The 19211-nt window shown below is 37.6% G+C and overlaps 1 protein-coding gene across 2 annotated transcripts in view; it reads left to right on the forward strand.

The window, feature by feature from the left end:
- Positions 1–19211, forward strand: part of LOC117418601 (voltage-dependent T-type calcium channel subunit alpha-1H-like) — a 64520-nt gene that overhangs the window by 23657 nt on the left and 21652 nt on the right. For both annotated transcript variants that reach the window (XM_034926106.2, XM_059035461.1), the window contains exons 9-18: positions 9821–9972; positions 10625–10810; positions 11094–11211; positions 12609–12764; positions 12882–12969; positions 13629–13837; positions 14856–15278; positions 16332–16432; positions 17255–17378; positions 17915–17983. In XM_034926106.2, the coding sequence (XP_034781997.2) occupies positions 9821–9972; positions 10625–10810; positions 11094–11211; positions 12609–12764; positions 12882–12969; positions 13629–13837; positions 14856–15278; positions 16332–16432; positions 17255–17378; positions 17915–17983 (1626 nt within the window). The remainder of the gene's footprint in view (positions 1–9820; positions 9973–10624; positions 10811–11093; positions 11212–12608; positions 12765–12881; positions 12970–13628; positions 13838–14855; positions 15279–16331; positions 16433–17254; positions 17379–17914; positions 17984–19211) is intronic.

A 19211-nucleotide genomic window follows, 5' to 3' on the forward strand; every position in this document is an offset into this window, starting at 1 on the left:
ATCACAAAAATAAATTAGGTCAATAATGAATGGGCTCTGGATTGTATTGGCTTGGTTTTAGGAACAGAATACATGTCACTAAGTTTTCTACATGCTAACATGGTGCATGCATCAATATTTATTTTATGTTTTGGTTTTGTTAACAGTCAAATTAGGTTTACTCTTCAGATTAGCCAAATCATGAACAGAACAACTCAAGACACAAGGACTGATTACTCCATCTTGACACCGGTTCTCCAATGAAATCAGTAGTAGCCAATACCCCTCAGTTGTAAAGAAACTTATCAGAGTTTAAAAGGCTCAGCCTAAATTGGATCCAGGACTGTTATTAATCTCCCATTTTATAAAGTATTTCCATTTAAAATTACTTGCAATCCAGCCTGCACATTAAATAAAGTGTGTCATCTTCTGTACTCATGAAGGTGAGCACATTAATGCACTCGTTATATTTCCTTGAAAAGCTTGCTAATGAATAATTCAGCAGAATTGCTTGTATTTTTAATGATGTGCTTGTGAAGATGGATGGGTTATTTGGGGACTCCTTAGTTCTTCTCGGTTAAACATATTTCTATACATCTTGCCTAATGGCCTAAGCGACCGGTTACATCTCACTAATACTTGCCCCCCTTTAAATGTATGTGAACAGCTGACATGAAGTTACCCTAGGTCAGTGGTTCCCAACCTGTGGTCTGCAGACCACTTGTGGTCCGTAAGTAAACTCCAGGTGGTCCGCAAACAACTCAAAATTCAGTTACGCAGTTCTTGTAAAAACCCATTTCTACACAATCACACATTGTGCTACTATTACCAAGCAACACAACAAACTGCTTCAACCACGTGATATATAATTATAAGATATGTATGTAGTCTGCATTTTTCACCTTTATCGGTTTTCTTTTATTACGGGTGTGTTTATAAATTAATGTATATTATAGCTTCCTTTGATGCAATACCAAGCATCGCCTTCAAAGTCGCCATTAACTGAAACAGCTTCCTAATGTGAAACAAATGCTAACTATATAGGTTACACATTATGAAGCACATTTGTCTTGTCAAAATTACAGACTTCCACACCAGTCCCGTTTAAATTACACATCACAGTCCATAAGTGGTAAGTAACATCCTGTACACTCTCCAGTCATTTTTTTATTTTTAAAATTGCTTCCCACCCACCTCGTTTTCGTATTCTGGTGTTTTTTATAATTACATCAAGCAAAGTTGGCACATAATAAGTTGCATTAGAAATGGATAGATTAATTTGCTACAGGGACCAGCACTGGCATTTACATTTACTGGAAATGAGGATGACCCAAGCCTGCATTATTTGTCAGGAGGTTTTGTCAAACAAAACTCTTAAACCTGCAAAATTGAGAAGCCATTTATCAAGCTAAACTTAAAAAAAGTCTTTCACAATACAACTGAAGTCAATGTCATTTTTGCTCCTAATACAGCGTAGAAATTAAAAGCAGATGCCAGTTTAAATTTTTAATGCTGAATGGCTGATACTTTCAATTTATTTATCCTCAAGGGATATTTATCTAAGCTTCCAGGAAGTGGGCAATGCAGCAACCCTGAAACACTCTTTACTGCTAAATTAATCTTCTCCTCTGCCAATTTCTCAATACTGAACATTCATCATTCAGCAATTACATTGTTTCCAAACAATTAGTAGATGAACTTCCCTGAACAAATTTGTTATCCACCCCGAACAAATTAGTTTATTCCATTATCAAGCTTACACTAGCTCATTTACCCCTTGAATAAACAACATAAATACCCCTGTAACATTATTTCTATTGAAATATGGACAAAATGTGGTGCTGTGTCCGTGTGAAAGCTGCAGATATAATAAGATGATGGTAAATGAATTCCTCAATGAAAATCTTAAATCTTAAATATTTTTAAAATGTTCTTGAAAGGCAAATTATTTGTAGATTTTCATCATGAAATGAACTGTGACTGTTTTTTGTTTCATAGGGAATAAGATAAGTCATCTGATAATTCCAGTACATCTTACCTAGCATATAGTACCATTACTTTGAAGTTCCTACATGAAAGAGGCACACGTTATGGTAAAAATGTATTTGTTCTCTTAACAGACTGTGTTTATATATTTCAATGCTGCCTTTTTCGAGCCCCATTACTGGAGACATAAAAACTAAAAGCTCTCGTCATAAGAAAAGCAGTGATTGGTTATTGAGATGTGTGAAAGAGTTGTAGTGGCCTCTGGGTGTTACCAGAAAATGAAAAAGAAACATCAGTGTGTACTTTTTTTGTCTTTTTAAGAAGAAGAAGATATAAAATCATCTGCATTAAAGTAATTGTTACACTGAATCACCTTTTAAAATATGTGTTTCAAGGCATGGTTATTTAGGCATTAAAAGCCAAATAATTAATTGCTTCCAATATGCATACACCTAGACACAGCATTAATACAAATTTCTCTTCCAAAATGTAAACAGTATTAACACACTTAATCAAACATTTCCCTGAATTTACATCTCATGTTTGGCTCTTCGTTTGACTATAAAATATTATGAGGAGCATGTTAATTCTGTGTTCTGAATTGGTAATTATCCTTGGTAAGTGATCAGAGACTCAATTAAAATGAATATTAGTGTTGAGGTCTGCAATAAATGCTGGAGAAAGTATTTTGACAGGAACCACTGTGTAATTCTGTGCAGGACCCAGTCCACTGCCTCTGGGCTTTGGGTAATTAGCAATACAATGAGCATAGTGGTGGCATTAAAAGAATCACTACTTCTATTAAGACTGATTCGGGTGAACAGTGGAGCAGTGTTGGGCTTGTGGGTTTATTTCACTGCATGGAGAATATTTCTTTCAGCTTGCAGCAGTGCAGTACATAAAATCCAATTGGTGCAAGGATGGCAATAAGACTTCTTTTGCTTAGCAGTTTGAGCCAGTCCAGGCTTCATTCAGTGCTTAATTAGACACAGCTGAGCTACCAATTTATGCATGGCGCTTTATGAAGCTCATAGTAAAATCTGGAATGGGAAATTCCTGGGAAATTTGATACAAAACAACAAACCAACTATAAGGCTTTGGTTATAACATAGGTCTAGACTCTCGAGCATTAATTTACATCCATAGAATGTTAGTGAAAATACCACGCAACAGAATATTTTAAAAATAATTGTCAGACACGTTCTCAAGCAAATTGGCACAGAAACTGTCATCCCATAATTAGAACAGATTATTTTCTGCTTAATTAAAAGTCATACAGTGGACAACCCAGTTTGATTCTCTGATAATTTCAGTCTTGTAATACTTTTTAATTAACACCTTGCAGTCGAGAGCAGATGCAGGAGCGATACATCCGCATGATGACAACACATTACAACAAGCGGCATATGGTGCCATTCATTGTGATTCATCGTAAAAAAAAAGCACACAAGTTCCTGAACAATCAAGTCACAATGGACTGAACCTCCTGCTTCGATTGAAATGATCATATTATTTTCCAATTCAGCTGCAGCATGCTTAGATGAGCTGGTTTGATAAAAAACAACCTCGATTCCAGGGGTTGCATTTGATTTTCTAAAATCACCATAGAAACTGCATTTTTCTCTGTCTCCCAAACTCTCCTGAAATATCTGATTTACAAGCTTAAATTTCATAGATAAAGCCTAAAGGCGTGCAAATACACAGCCAATATATTAGGCAAGCACATTAATTGCAAAGTAATAAGTATCGAGATCATTTAAATTTATCACGATTAGCAATGCCAAGTATGACTGTGATCTTGTCCAGTTAATTTCATGAATTAAGAGGAAGGCTTTTTGCTCCCATTAGAGCTTTCCAGATTAGATTGACTCTAATCATTTTCTGTTCATTAATAAAATAAAAAGTTTCTGTGAGTTTTGAAATACTCATGCTTGTATTCATTCAAAATTGAAATAAATATGTAGATAAAATTCCACTGACAATTAGATTTAAAAAAGAATGTGTGTGCGGTGTTACCCTAATATATTTTGTTCTCTTGTGATAGCTATTGAGATTTTTGTACATGGTTTAATGTTAAACTTCAAGAAGCCACGGAAGTCAATTACTTGTGCACAATTTGCTTTGTGCTGTGTCCAATGTAATGTTCATCAGAGAGCAGTATGGCTCATGTATTGAAATGTGTTTGAGCATTGTAAAAATTGTTTGTTGTGTCTTTTTTAATTAAATTTGTTTTTATTCTCCACCTTGCTCCAGGGGAATTACCCCTTGTTTCAATAGTTTTGCTCTCTCCATGGTTGCCTGAATTACCAGATTAATAGTTCAAAGGATGTCTCCCCCTAGCTCATGGTTAACTATTCAAAATGCAACATCTACCCGAGGCACAATGCAACATCAGGACATAAAATTAAATATCGCCTTCCCAGATGTATTCACTCCTCTCATCTTCTTTGAAGGGTTCCTGCAGGGCAAATGTTTCTGATTTCTTTCCCCAGAGGAAAAAAACAAAGAAGTTGAAAACTCCTGCCAGGGAAAGAGGAGCACTCAGCTTTGAAAACAATTAAGAAAATGCAGCTTCGTACTCGCCTACTGACAGGATTTCCCACAAGATAAGGAAGGCTTTGCTTTTCCATAGTCATAGTTTCTATGCTTCTCTAAAATGTTCGTTTTCTAAAGAAATTATAACTGAGGGGGTAAAAAAAAAGTGTTTAACAAAAAGAGCATTTGGTCCTTAAGCCATGCTTTTAGGACAGACAAAAATAAACGATATTTGTGCTACAGTGAATAACGTCTTGTTTTAAAAGCTTTGTGCTTCTTAAAGATATATGTGTGTTTGTGTGTATATTCTGATTCACAAGCACGCAGGATTAGGTTTTAAATAATAACTCAGTTGATTAGGCTGTACTGGCATACACTGGTAGTATTGTTTTGCATTCTTGGATGCTGGATCCCTTTTGTTGTATGGGCCACTGCTCCATGCTTAGCTTTTGACATTACCAACAGGATATTCCTGCAGATGACATGTTGCCTCTCTGGGAATATAGCCTGTGAAAATATCAGATCATTTATGAATTCATCACCAGATCTTATAGCGTTACTTATGGGCAGCAGTGTGGAGTAGTGGTTAGGGCTCTGGACTCTTGACCGGAGGGTTGTGGGTTCAATCCCTGGTAGGGGACACTGCTGCTGTACCCTTGAGCAAGGTACTTTACCTAGATTGCTCCAGTAAAAACCCAACTGTATAAATAGGTAATTGTATGTAAAAATAATGTGATATCTTGTAGCAATTGTAAGTCGCCCTGGATAAGGGCGTCTGCTAAGAAATAAATAATAATAATAATACTCTTCTCAGTGGTGTAACTTTGGTTTAAAAAGTGGGGGGAGGACAGTTTCTGTAGCTGATGCATGCATAAAATTATTCTATCTGAAATAATGAAAAAGTGAGGGGGGCATGTCCCCCGTGTAAATTATGCCTATGACTGTTCTAGTCCTGGGCTATGAATCGGGCATTCTTTCTTATAGCATTAAATATGTAAAAACAAAACAGATTTCCAAGGTACTTGCGGGATTATGTGATTGGAGCTCTGATTAGTGGTGCTGATTAGGCTTGTTCTCTGGCAGAGGGATTAGAAGGAGAGGAAGGATTGCTGTGTGTATGATTGAGGGACTCATCATGTAGTAACACAGAGGCAGCTGTAAGTGCATATGGAGTGCCGCTTTAGAAAAGTCTTATTAAAGCATTTCCTCATACTTTTTCTTTAACCCCCGCAAGGCTGGATGAGCTATAGCAGAACTTTTACACTGCTGTAGAGTAAGTGGCAGTACAGTAGGAGAAAGCTTATTTGATTGGCAAAGTGGGCTTGAGTTTTAGACTTAATGGAATTATGTTTGTTGTCCATTTTACATTTTGTGGGGTGCTGCAGTTTTGTCTGGTTTATGTGTACTCTGTACACAGGCCAGTGTAAGAGCCTCCCTCTGCTGTGTTGTCAGAGCAGAGGGAGTAAGGGAGGCTCTTCTACAGTACTCTGTGAGACAGCTGGTGTGTGTTTAGATACTTTAGTGTCACATACTGTCTGATCCTTGTGATCAGACAGTATGTGACACTAAAGAGATACATATACAACCAGCTCTTTATTTTTTAATGCTGGGTTGTTAACACAGAATTTATAAAGCATTAAATACTAGACAACACCATTTTAATAAGTTGTGATACTTTGCCCAAGGGTACAATAAGAGAAAAACTGTTTGTTCTGAAATAAATGACTTGTCAGACTGGGTCTTTATTCCAATACAGTGCATGTAGCCATTGTGACAGACTTTTGAACTGTGCACCAGGGACATTTTTCAAAGGACTGAGTTATTTTTATTAAAATGCATTTGATGGGTATCCTTTGAGTTGTATGAGAAGATGTTTCCTCTGTTGTTTAGTTAGGTGAGCTGTTCAAAAGCTCTGCTGTGAAAATGCTAAACATTAATAATGCATATAATAGACACCTGTTACCCCCCCCCAGCCTGTCCCTGGCAGAGAAATACAACATTTTAGATGCATAAACTCTATAATGCTGAATAATCCAGAACACTCTTTTGAACAAAATGATGTAACAGTGATAAACATGTATATAACTGGAACATACTGGTAGAAATGACTCTATGTATTATTCATAAAACACAATTACAAAATATTTACACTTGTATTTGTGCAGTTACAGTATAATTACAACCAGTGATAATGCTTATCACTCCATTAATGTCAATTGATTTGTTTGTCACTGTGTTTCATGATTTGTACACCATCCTGGTGTATGCTGTGCACCAAATACACTATATGCATTGAGCTTTTCACAGAACTATCCATATCAATTAAAAAACAAAAAAAGCACTACTATAAACTGCCTTTGTTACCCTGTAAACAACAACTAATTGTATACATTATCGACACAAAGTACTTTCAATTTATTTTATAAAAGTCCATACGTTTTCAGCAGTTTATTGGTTTTCTCATAAAAGCTCTTGCAAAGTAAGTGGCTGTGAAGTTAATTTGCTGCTGTTCGCTGTGTTTAAAAAATGTGCAGTTAGCTGACGTTAACTGTGGCTGATAATAATAACATTCGATCTGCCTGACATATTGATGGGTCCAAAATATACATCCAGTTGCAGAGATGTGTGGTTGCTCTTCACTGTGTTAGAAGCAATTAGTTTAAGTTAATTGCAGCTGATAGGATTTGGGGTTCAGGTTCTGGATTTGTACACAAGCCCAGGTGTCAAACATAGCCGCCTTGTTTTGGTGGAGCATCCTTACTCCACACCAGTTACGTTATGGAGAACTTTAGAAGTGCCCCTTTGGCCAATAACAAAATTCATCCAAGCGAGGATTTGAGCCTTTTAAACATATCCCTGAAGAACAGAGGTAGACAAAGGGCTGTTGTGTTAAGTCCTCTATACAACATGATTACGTTTCAGTGCACTTGACCTTTTTATTATTATATATATTTTTTTTAAGTTTCGGTATTGTCTCGGAACAGTTTAAAATGGTAAGTACCTTTAGTCATTCTTCCCCACAGGAATATTCCAGTTCAATTCAGCCCCTCTTATCTCCCTGTTGTAATCAGTAGTCAATCAGCTCAAGACAGGGGGAAGCCCTTTAGAATTTCTAGCCTAAACATGTCACAACAGTTCTATCAACACTGTTTGTTCCCCCCCCACTGGAAGGCTTGTTGTCTGATTGGAAACTCCTGCTAAGCCAATGCAGCTGTATGTAGAGCCTAGATAGCAAGAGGGATAAAGAATCCATGTACAAAGCTAGTTGTCAGTGTTTAACCCTTTAAGCTGTCCCAGCCAATTTAGATATATTTGTACATTCTGAACCAAGCAACATTAATGAAACGCAAGCACTTAGGAGCAATAAGAAGAATTGTGTAACCTGTAAGCTTTAAATGGTCAAGCGTATTATTGTAATTTACAATACCTTTTTTTTATACAGCAAATATTTTTCATCCATAAACTAACTTCAGTTTCTTGATTTTAATTGTTTTCCACGATCAATAAAGACAGCACCAGTAGAATGCCTGGGGTTATGAGCAATACTGTAATCATTTAAGTACAGCATTATCTGTAGTATCATTAGGAAGCTGTTGAATGACTGTAAGTTGCCCTGGATAAGGGTGTCTGCTAAGAAATAAATAAATGATAATAATAATAATAATAATAATAATAATAATAATAATAATAATAATAATAATAATAATAATAATAATAATAATAATCCACTATTATATGTGAGTATTCAGTTTTGTTTTTTTATTAAGCAGAATATGTCTGTTTCCTGTGCAACTATCATGCAATACATATTTGTTAATTAGTACAGGCAATTAAACCCAAGAGATCCTGAACAAATATCATAGCTTTGGCGCTCCAGAGTGAAGCTGAGATTGTCAAGCATGAATTAGCATAATTGGCAGACTACAGTATTGAGTAATACAAGTAATGCATTTTCTTTTTTTTTTTAAAGAGCATAAATTATTAGTAAAAGTGACAAAATCCAAAAGCTGATATTCACTTACAAATGTTGTACAGGTGGTCAACCTCTCAAAGACCTCTCTTTTGGTTTTAAGGCATTCTTCGCTTCCTATTGTATTTCAGTGGTGTAGATTAGGCGAAGGACCATGACCATACCTTTACACTGAATTGACAAAGACATGGAGACATAACCTGATATGATCTAACCCCATATTTGGACAGGCCTTTCATTAATCCACAGTATATGAATGTTTATTTCCATTTGATTCTTCATTTTTGTATTTGTTCTGTTGCATGAACATGTGTAAAATAAACGTTTTGCATTTGTTTCTACATTAATTATTGTACTGTAGATGAACAGTTAGACTCTTGCTGAAGTTCTTTTTTTTTCCAGACATATTCAGCTACAGAATTTGGCTCACATTGCAAATAAACTAAATGAATACTGTACCGCCATCAGTAATCTTTCTTTTATAATCTTTCTTTTATACACGGCAACTTGCTTTACCCCCAATCTGCAACGTGTGCAAAAAAATGTAAACTGCCATGTAAACAGATGGCAAACTGCAGTACTTCCAGGAGACAGTTGTATTGTCTGAACGGTTCCCAGTCAGCAATTGAGGCTTCTAATAAGAAGGCCCAGGCATGATTCATTTCAGTGGAAGACAACTCATAGCAGGGGGTCGCATAATTAGAGGACAGATATTCTTTGAATTCTAGCAAAAGAGTTTGCATTGGTGGGCTCAAAGTGGGTTAAAAAAATAATTAGGGAGCCTCCTTCTGTTATAGAAACAAACAGGTCAAATATTTTAGGGGAAATTGGGGAAGGGCATTGACCTTGTCTCTGTATTGGAACAATTAGGTTCTTCTCCAAGGTACAGCTTCAGATTTCATATGAAATTGCTTCAGTAAATAAATACAGCACTTCATAGATGGAGGGTAGCAGCTGGAGACACAGTGTGCAAGTTATTTGCTCTGTCTTTTAATGTGTGTCCAGAAATTCACTCCCTGCTGCATCAGCTGTGGAATTCAACATGGAAATTAGCATCAACTTTACACCTTTTTTCTTATATTTTAAACAAGCTTTAAACTGGATTAAAAAAAAATGAAACTCCTTCATACATAGACCTCAAAATGTCAACACTTCTTTAAAATATTATACTATCGTGCAATTGTAATATCAAGACAGGGTAACAACCAAAACTGGTTGCCTTTCCAGTTAGATATCATTCATTTTCTTTGGATCTGCTCATAATAGTGGTAAAGTGTGTGGGCTTTGTTTCAGTATGAATGGAGTCCTATTTAAAGTTGTTGTTGTTGTTGTTGTTGTGTTTTATTGCAGCCAAAGGAGTTGACAGATGCCCTGGAGATCAGTAACATTGTCTTCACCAGCATGTTCGCCCTGGAAATGCTGCTGAAGCTCTTGGCATTCGGCCTCTTTGGATACATTAAGAACCCCTACAACATCTTCGATGGGATCATTGTTATTATCAGGTTCATTTACACTGTCTGCTTTTTGTTTTTCGTTTGCTTCAGAAAGCTAGCTCTAGGGACAAGGAATCATGCATTCTTAGCATTGCATCGCAAAAACTGGAGCACCGTTTATTTGTGCCTTACCAGAACAGCATATCGAACCATTGTGTTTTTTAACATAGAGGAAAATACAAGGTCCTTTCTTGTCAAAGCATGTCTGCCAAGTTTTGTCTCAAAGTTGTTTTAGATGCTGTTTACATATGTAATGAATAACTCAAGCCTGTCATATCCTTTACCCCACATTTCAACCAAAAAAATGAAAATACCTTCCTGTATCATATTATTAAAATGATATGTTTTTAGGCTATGAACAATTTATGAGGCAGTCCTACGTCAATAAAAAAAAAAAAAACACGTGATGTACTTATGTGTGTGGGGGGGGGATATCCGTTCAGAGCCAACTAGACATGTTCATGCTTTCATAAACAGATTAAACAATACAACACAGTCTAGCGCACATGGAGTATAAAACCTGCTATACTGTAAATTAGAATGTTGAAATGAAAGGGCTTCTATGAGCACCTGACAATTGCAGTAGCATTAGCCACACTCAGTATTCAGCTGTCACATCTATTTGTCGTCTTTATAACCCATGTTTCTCCCTGTGTTTCAGTGTGTGGGAGATTATCGGGCAGTCGGATGGAGGCCTCTCAGTCCTCAGGACGTTCCGGCTGCTCCGGGTCCTCAAACTGGTGCGTTTCTTGCCTGCGCTGAGACGACAGCTGGTCGTTCTGATGAAGACCATGGACAACGTGGCTACTTTCTGCATGCTGCTCATGCTCTTCATCTTCATCTTCAGGTACTGAGCTGCAACACCCTTGATTTACAAGAGTGTTAAAAAAACCCAGAAAAGAATGAACTGACTCTTCTATCACAGCCCATATTCAACTTATGGTATCATCCAGATGTTTTATGAATATGAGTCTACCTACTTGCCATAGGTTGCTGGTATTTCTTAATGCAGATGAACATTGGGAATATTTTGTACGGTTTTACTTTCTGCGTGCTTTTCATGCTCTTCAATGCATTTGAGTTTTTCTGAAAATCTTCTGTTGCAAATCTGTTATGCATTCTCCTTTTAGCATTCTTGGAATGCATCTTTTTGGATGCAAGTTTAGTGTGACCACGGAAAATGGAGACACAATTCCAGACAGAAAGAATTTTGATTCCTTACTGTGGGCGATTGTCACTGTGTTTCAGGTAAGACGAGCAACTCTCTTAGTCGAATAATAAATCAACCTTTTCAAGACCATGTGTTTATAGAATGGAAAAGTTTCAGTTATGATTACTTAACACAGAATGTCGACAGACTTGTTCATTTGCCAGCTGCACTGCAAGTTCTACACAGGAAACTGTTGTTAGCACCTCCAGACAAGCTGGTAGAAAGAGTCGCTGGTCTGACATAGTTATTAACTTGTTGAGCTGCATATAGGTTTGTGATAGTCTCTATGGCAACTTTGAAAATGGACCCTGTGTCCTGAAACCGTGGTCGAGGGACCAGCTTGTGTTTGCAGACAGATGGCAGCTGCTGGCAGCTGGAAACCTAGCCTGTTTGGCTCATGTCCAGGAAGCTGCAACTGAATGATAACCTAAAGGCATATTTACATTTCTAAGTCCACTCTCTACAGTACCAGCAACAAGCAGGTGGGGAAAAACTAAAGGAAAAACTGTATTCTGCTTCTGGAAACCTCTGAATTGTGATGGAACTGTACAGTATGCATGTACAGATATCCGTTTTATTAAGACTGGTATTACCTGTATGTACTGTAAAGTAGAGGCATCTGCATGTACATTTATTTTGATTAAACTTATGATGAAACAATTACTAAGAAAACATTTCTAACAAAACAGTCCTGTCCCCTTAGACCCTACACCAGGAACTATCAGCAGACTTCAAAAGACTTCGCTTTAACTGGGAGCCCAAGTCACAAATAGCTTTTCATTTCCATTGCTTGATAGTAAAGGGATTTATCATCTGAACAAGACCTGCTCATCTTGTACCAGATGTGCTTGCAAACTAAAGTACCCTATCAGTCAACACTGCTGTGTAACCAAATTAGCAAATTGCAACGGTCTCCCCAGTGGCTAAGATTCTTTGAATAGCAGACATTTCCTTTTGTAACAAAAATAGTATTTACATAAAAGCTGTGGCTTCCCGGTTTTAATTAGCCAGAGCGATTCCATAATCATTTGGTATCAAAGCGTCCTGACTAGATATGAGAGGGAATGGTCTTTTCTTTTCTATGCTATGCTTTTTAATTAAACATAAATGACTGCACTTTTTTTAATATACGAAACATGAGCCCTGCTTGAAGGTATCTTGATATAAATATAGAGTCTGCAATGGCCTGGCCAAGGACATAAAGACATCTGAGTATTTAAGGAAAAAAAAAAACTCAGAAGCCAGTGAATTTATTAAAACGCTGGTCGAATCTCCCATGCATCACCATTGTGCTTGTGAACTCAGGGGAATAAATAGTCTGTTACCTTCTCTATCCTGTCAAATACTACCTCATACTGAAGATGTTATGGGGTCTTTATTTAAAATAATGCTTCCCATCGTACTGGTTAATTTAATACAAATATTGATTTTGCAGATCCTCACTCAAGAAGACTGGAATGTGGTCCTCTATAATGGAATGGCATCCACTTCCCCCTGGGCTGCTCTGTACTTCGTGGCTTTGATGACTTTTGGAAATTATGTGCTGTTTAACCTGCTGGTCGCTATTCTGGTGGAAGGGTTTCAAGCAGAGGTACAATCTGTTTTTTTGGTTTGTCTAGCAGCAGCTGTCAACTTTATATACCTTCTTTCTGAATGCAGTTGTTGTTAAATAACTGCTCCTTCATAAATAACTGCTCCTTCATTGTAGGGGGATGCAAACCGGTCTGACACAGATGAAGATAAAATATCAACAAACTTTGATGACGAAGACAAATTCAGGGACTTGCATTCGTCAGGTACAGTAAGCTAGCTGATTTTCAAAATTAACTCGAAAGTTCTGGCTGTGTTGGGAATTGATGTGGTGAGGGGTACAAATAATTGGATATCCTCAATTGGGAAGAAAATCAGGGGGAAAGTAATTGGAAATTAAATGTATATTAAAAAAAACCTAAATAATAGTTTGGATGGAATTTAGCTTCGAAAAGGAGTCTTACCACAAAAAATTATTGTCCCTGCATACAGACCTTTCCTAATTTCTTCATGCCTGTTTCATTCACTTCTCTTATTGACTAGTCTCCATCACTCAGTGTTCTGCTATGGTTCGATTGTAGCTCTGGGAAGCAGCTGGAGCATTCTATTTTAATTTGCGCTCTTGATCAATAGAGTTTGTCTATTTTCTAAAAGTACAACTCATCTTTTACTGTTATATAACCTGTTTTCCTTTGGACAAAAACTATTGATTTCTGAAAGTAGCCCTTGACTTCTTAACATTTTGAGGTATATATTTCATTAAACAGTAGCAGATCTAAATACTGACAATGGTACAGATCCATCAACGTTAAGATAAATTGAATAGTCCCTTTTGAATTTTAGCTTTCTCTGTACCCAAATTTTACTTGTATTGCTGTCCCTTAATGAGGACTTGCCAGCTGTAATTGGCTCCCTGTTTTTCCAGAATTGAAGATGTACTCTTTGATGATGACTCCTAACGGACATGTGGACTCGCTCGCTAGCATAGCCCCGCCCATCATCATGCACACTGCTGCCACACCCATACCGACGCCCAAGAGCTCGCCTTTCATGGACTCGGTCCACACCTTCAATGAGTCGAGACGGGCCAGCAGCTCCTCCATCGACCCCAACGTTTACGACCAGAGGTCCCTGGTGAGTGAAAAACAGATCCACTGGCCTGGTTAATACTCAGGTGTGAGTGACACAGAATAAAGTCAGCAAGAGGTGGCATGATGATTGATAGGTTGTCGTGACTGAGAGGTGTCATTATGTTTGCATTACAGCACTGACACTTATTATAAAGCGTTCTTTTGTACACTTTTTGCACTTTTCAATCTCCGTTCTCTGTGGAGTTCTGAGCGCAGCTATGTTTTTCCTAGACTTGGATCGTACTGGCATCTCAGTCACAGATGAAGCTCTAAGCTTGGCCCAACACATGCTGGCTGACTGAAGATTAATTACAGAGGCCTTTATACTGTCATTACCACCCATTTGATAACTGACTGAAGGAAAGGGACCAGATGTATTATTACACACCAGCTAGCTTTGGAGTATATTATAATACAATATTTAAATAGCAGCGGATCTTTATACCATATCCTTAAAACTGAAGCCCATAAACCTGCTCTAATGTAGACCTATTTTTATGCTATCTGTGATGTTAATTAAGATTAGGACCAGCAATAAACCAGGACTAGGTCTGATATAGTTAAGGCTAGATCTTCAAAATGGCTTATTTGAATTCAGAAATGTTTTTGGTGTGGAAAGTGTTAATAAAAGTCTTTTATATCAAGGTAAACAAATCTCTTTTTTACCATTTATTTTTGGGGCTGTTGAGCACATAATGACAACCACATTTATCAAATGAAATAACCTTGTAGTGGTATTCAGTGGTTGATAAAAAAAAAATTATTTGAAAGGCCAAAGTGCATGAAAAATTGCTATAGAAATAAGTTATTATTTTAAAAGAATCATTGTTTATTTCATAAATCTCAAAGCTTATGCAGTCATTTTTCGGAATTGTCAAATGAAGCAGACTGCGAAAAATTCAGTTTTGACACATCCTTGCTTATAAATCTATTGTATGAGAAGCTTCATGGAGATATCGTGCATGCTTGAACAGCAGTTTAACCGTGGCTAGTGAAAAGCATGTATTTCCTTCTCTTCATAGGCCAGCACCCGCAGCTCCCCGTGTGCCCCCTGGGGCTCGGCCAGTAACTGGGGCAGCCGGCGCTCGAGCTGGAACAGCCTGGGCCGGGCTCCCAGCCTCAAGCGGAAGAACCATTCCGGGGAGCACGAGTCTCTGCTGTCCGGGGAGGGCCGGGGCAGCTCCGAGGACGAGGATTCGGACGGTGGAAAGTCCAGTAAAGCCGGCAGTGTCTGTGGGGCATCGCTGCAGCACCGTACAGAGTCCTTGGACACCCGTGGCTCCCTTGACCTGCCTGAGCTCCTGCAGGTCCCCATGCTGCGCCACCATAGCATGGCTGAGCACCAAGACTGCAACGGCAAGGCCCTCCACATCCCTCACGAGTTCTTCCTGCACGTCGACAACCACAAGGACGACCCCAGTGACTACGAGGAGGACATTGACGGCGTGAGTTCAGTTTGATACGCAGACACCCATACACACACTGTCACATTTCACAAATGGAAAATACATAGGTATGGCCTCTGGAGATTTTATTTAATCATTGAATAATTGATTAGAAAGGCATCATGACCGATATGGAAGGATGCAGACATTTCTAGAAACTAAAATGACATTTTAATTTCCGTGAGATTATGTCAGTTTGGCTTCAGGGCGCAAAGACATTGTTTAATTTTATTATTCACTGTGTTGGAACCCAGAAACATCACCCAGTGAATTAATTGGGTATTCATGTATTGTTATTACTTTTTTTTTAGGAGATTATAGTTTTATCACACAATTAGTCAGGAAAGCTTGTGTGCACTGCACATATTCCACATGGTGTGGGACACAAAAACAATTCAGAGCCAAATGGTTTATTACACTGTGTAAACTGTGTGCTTAGTCATAGTACCTAAACACCCATATTGAAGGAGGTATAGAAATTCACATGATTATGGATTTTTAGCCTTTTACGTAAATGGGGTATTTTTAAAAAAAAGGCAACTGCTATGATATAATTGGTGGAAATGACCTCTTAAATTCAGTAATAGTATTCAAGCCATTAATAGGCAGTGTTGGAGTACATTTACAACAGATGCAAATTAATTTGAAGGCTCTTGAAAACAATTGCTCATCGCTCTTAACCACCTCAAAAAAAAAATAATGATTTGAATTCAAATAATGTGTATTTCCTCATTTGAATGTGAAGGATTAGAGACATGAGACCAACAGGGTCTGAATAGCATTCTCAAAACTGCTAACATTTTGATTATCAAAGCTTTAATATGCTTTAATATTGAACTTGCATAAGCACTTTCTTTATTTACTTATATCATAATACTGTAATTATTTATAATGTGGCATTTTGTCTTTTACCTAATCAGGTGAAATGGAACACAACAAATGTACAACAAATGCAGTTCTCACTTGGAACAGGGTTTGTAATTGCACAGTAATAGCATGCTGTGTAGTAGGGCTCCAGGATTTGCTCATGCAATACCGGCTTGTCTTTTACAGAGTTACTGCTTCAGGATCAGGAAGATGCTTGAGCCATACAAACCTGAGTGGTGTAAAGATCATGAGGACTGGTCTCTTTATTTGTTTTCTCCACAGAACCAGTAAGTCGTTCTGTTGTCTCGCCTGTTCTGACCTATGTTTTACCCTGGTATTGATCTGTTCCTTCTTACTTCAGCTTTGGGAAGGCTAAGAAAAATTACCATATGCATTGAAATGGAAAAAAAACTTCATTCCTGCAAAGAAGAAGAAAAACAAAGCATGGCCAGTCAATCTGAAAGCCCTGACTAGGCTATTATTTCTGTACTTTTTATTGCAATACAGCAATGGCATATTAGATGACTTTTTAAATATTAATTAAATAAGATCTATTATTACCTTTTCAAGAGATTCAAGATGTTTCTAATGATGTTTTATTGGAATGACAAATCGTTACAATTAGAGAATGCAATTTTAACATCCTCTAACAACAGCTTTTGTACTGGCATCTCCTTTACCATTGTTTTGAAACAAGATGCTCAACATCTGGGGCTACAATCAGATATCTCCCTGCTTAAAAGAAACTGCAATACGAAATTCAATTTCCATTGTATCTGTACTGAAAGGTGTAGAGGAATTACAACCACCAGAACTAATCAGTCACCTACTTCTACCAGCCAGGGTCTCAAAAGCAGGAATTTGTTTAAATTTTAAATTTAGGTACTAGTAAAACTTCCATTATCGTCTGTCGCTACCATTTGCCTGCTCTTATCCAATGGTGATTATTCTCCACTACTGTGTTCTCCTGTATTTGTCCTTAGAGGCCCTAGGCCCTGGGCTAGTCTGGTTCTGCTGTGTGATGGATGTCACTAATCATTGAGATGGCATCATGTCCCCTGACGTGGTACATCTCTTGAGACACTCTCCTGTTTCTCTCTGTCTCCCAGGTTTCGTGTGATGTGTCAGAAGGTTATTGCCCACAAGATGTTCGACCATGTGGTTCTCGTTTTCATCTTCCTCAATTGTATCACCATTGCGCTGGAGAGGCCTGAGATTCAACCGCACAGCACAGTAAGCAGTATTCTCTCCCTACCTCTGACCTTCGCACTCCAGCATGACACATCGCAAGCCTTCACGTTGTCTTGGTTCATGTTCCAGGGGAATGCTTTATCAGAGGAGCATCAAGATATATAATGTGTACTCCAGTCTATCATTAATTCTTATTTTGTGAAATGGAAAAAAAAAACAAAAATGTATTGATGTTACAAAATGACAAAAACAAAAGAGTTAGTTAACGACTGGAGTAAATGTTTTTGATAAGATTGCCTCTTAGCTTCCTACCAGCAGAAACTCAGAATCTAATCACAATAAGATTAAACAGCCATTTATGAGTGACTCATTTTTCGAAACCCATTTGTGGTTTTGAGCTGTCCTCTATTTAAAATGATTGAATTGAACATTTATTTCTGCTTTAAGAGCAGTAGTACAGTTGGAATAGCACAGTGTGTGACAACTTTTGATTGGTAGCTTTTCTAGATATTGAACATAACTACAATTGCTAATGTTATAATGATTTTTTCCTCCTTTTTTCATTCTTGTTTATAAAGGAGAGAGTGTTTCTGAGCGTCTCTAATTACATCTTCACTGCCATTTTTGTCACGGAAATGACAGTTAAGGTAGGTGTCTTTCTTCCTATAACTTAGTTTTACTTATTGGTTGTTGTTGTTGCAGATTTGAAAATGTGGACATTCATAACTGCATTGCTCAAATTTGTTGCATCTTTGCATTGAAATGTGCACTTTGAAGTTAGGTCATGGTGACCTGTTTCATGTTACTGAAACACGTGATTGACTAAGGGATGGACTTGCATAGCAGATCTATTCCTGGTTTTACTATGAGTTTAATAAGACACCTGAGCTTGTTACCTATACAAAGGCTAATCAAGCTCGTAGTCAAACCTGGAATGGGTGAAACTGCTATGCAATAGTAGTCTTATTTCCATCAGTGTTGGCTGAACTATTGAAGGCCCTTGAAATTCATGGTTATGATGCACTATTCAACATGCCACTGATGTAGGTCATGATGACCTATTTTTTTTTTTTACTGACATTTGTTATGTGTTGATATTGTCCATGTCACTGATGCACCTTTGCCGTTCACATTTCTGCATGTTTAATACAGTAACAGTTAACACTTTACTTTGGCAGCTGAGCAAACAGCTGTGTTCATTCTAATTTACTTAGAGATCTCTCCTGTGGCATGGTGAATGTTGTGTTAATATTAATAATTAGACTAGGGGAAAATTGAAATGATGATTGTTTTAAAAATAATTAAAATGTATATCAGTATCTGCCAGCTTGAGAATGCCCAATGCCCAGGTTTCTGTGCATGAGTTTAGCTACTGATTTGGGAGACACAGTGCTTGGTTTTGCTGTCTCCGTTCACCCCCGTTATGGTGGTTGTTGGGGAGATATCCTCCTGTTGGCGTGTTAGACTTTCACTGGGGATACCAAACTATTAATAGCGTCACAGCTCAGTTAGCAAGATAGCATTCCTCTGTTGGTTCTTCTCATCTTCTCACAAGAGAGTCTCAAGTAAAGACTCTATTAACTGAACAGAGCGTTTCCTGGCAGTGTTCCCTCAATATAATGGTTTTGTATCAATGCCACAACAACAATGTGTTTCAGGACATGTTCTGTGTGAAAATTGCATTGTGTATTTCATGTGCAAAGTTTACTTTCAAAGAAAAATTAGCACACTTAAATTGAATTACATACCACTTAGTATACAACTAGATTACTAAGTATAGGAGCAAAAGTGAAACTGCAGCTATATACAGGTCTATAAGAGATAACGCCACTCAGAATTACAGATACGTAGGCTTGTATAGGGTTAATGGAAATG

Source organism: Acipenser ruthenus, chromosome 13, assembly GCF_902713425.1.
Source record: "Acipenser ruthenus chromosome 13, fAciRut3.2 maternal haplotype, whole genome shotgun sequence".
In the NCBI taxonomy this organism is placed as follows: Eukaryota; Metazoa; Chordata; class Actinopteri; order Acipenseriformes; family Acipenseridae; genus Acipenser; species Acipenser ruthenus.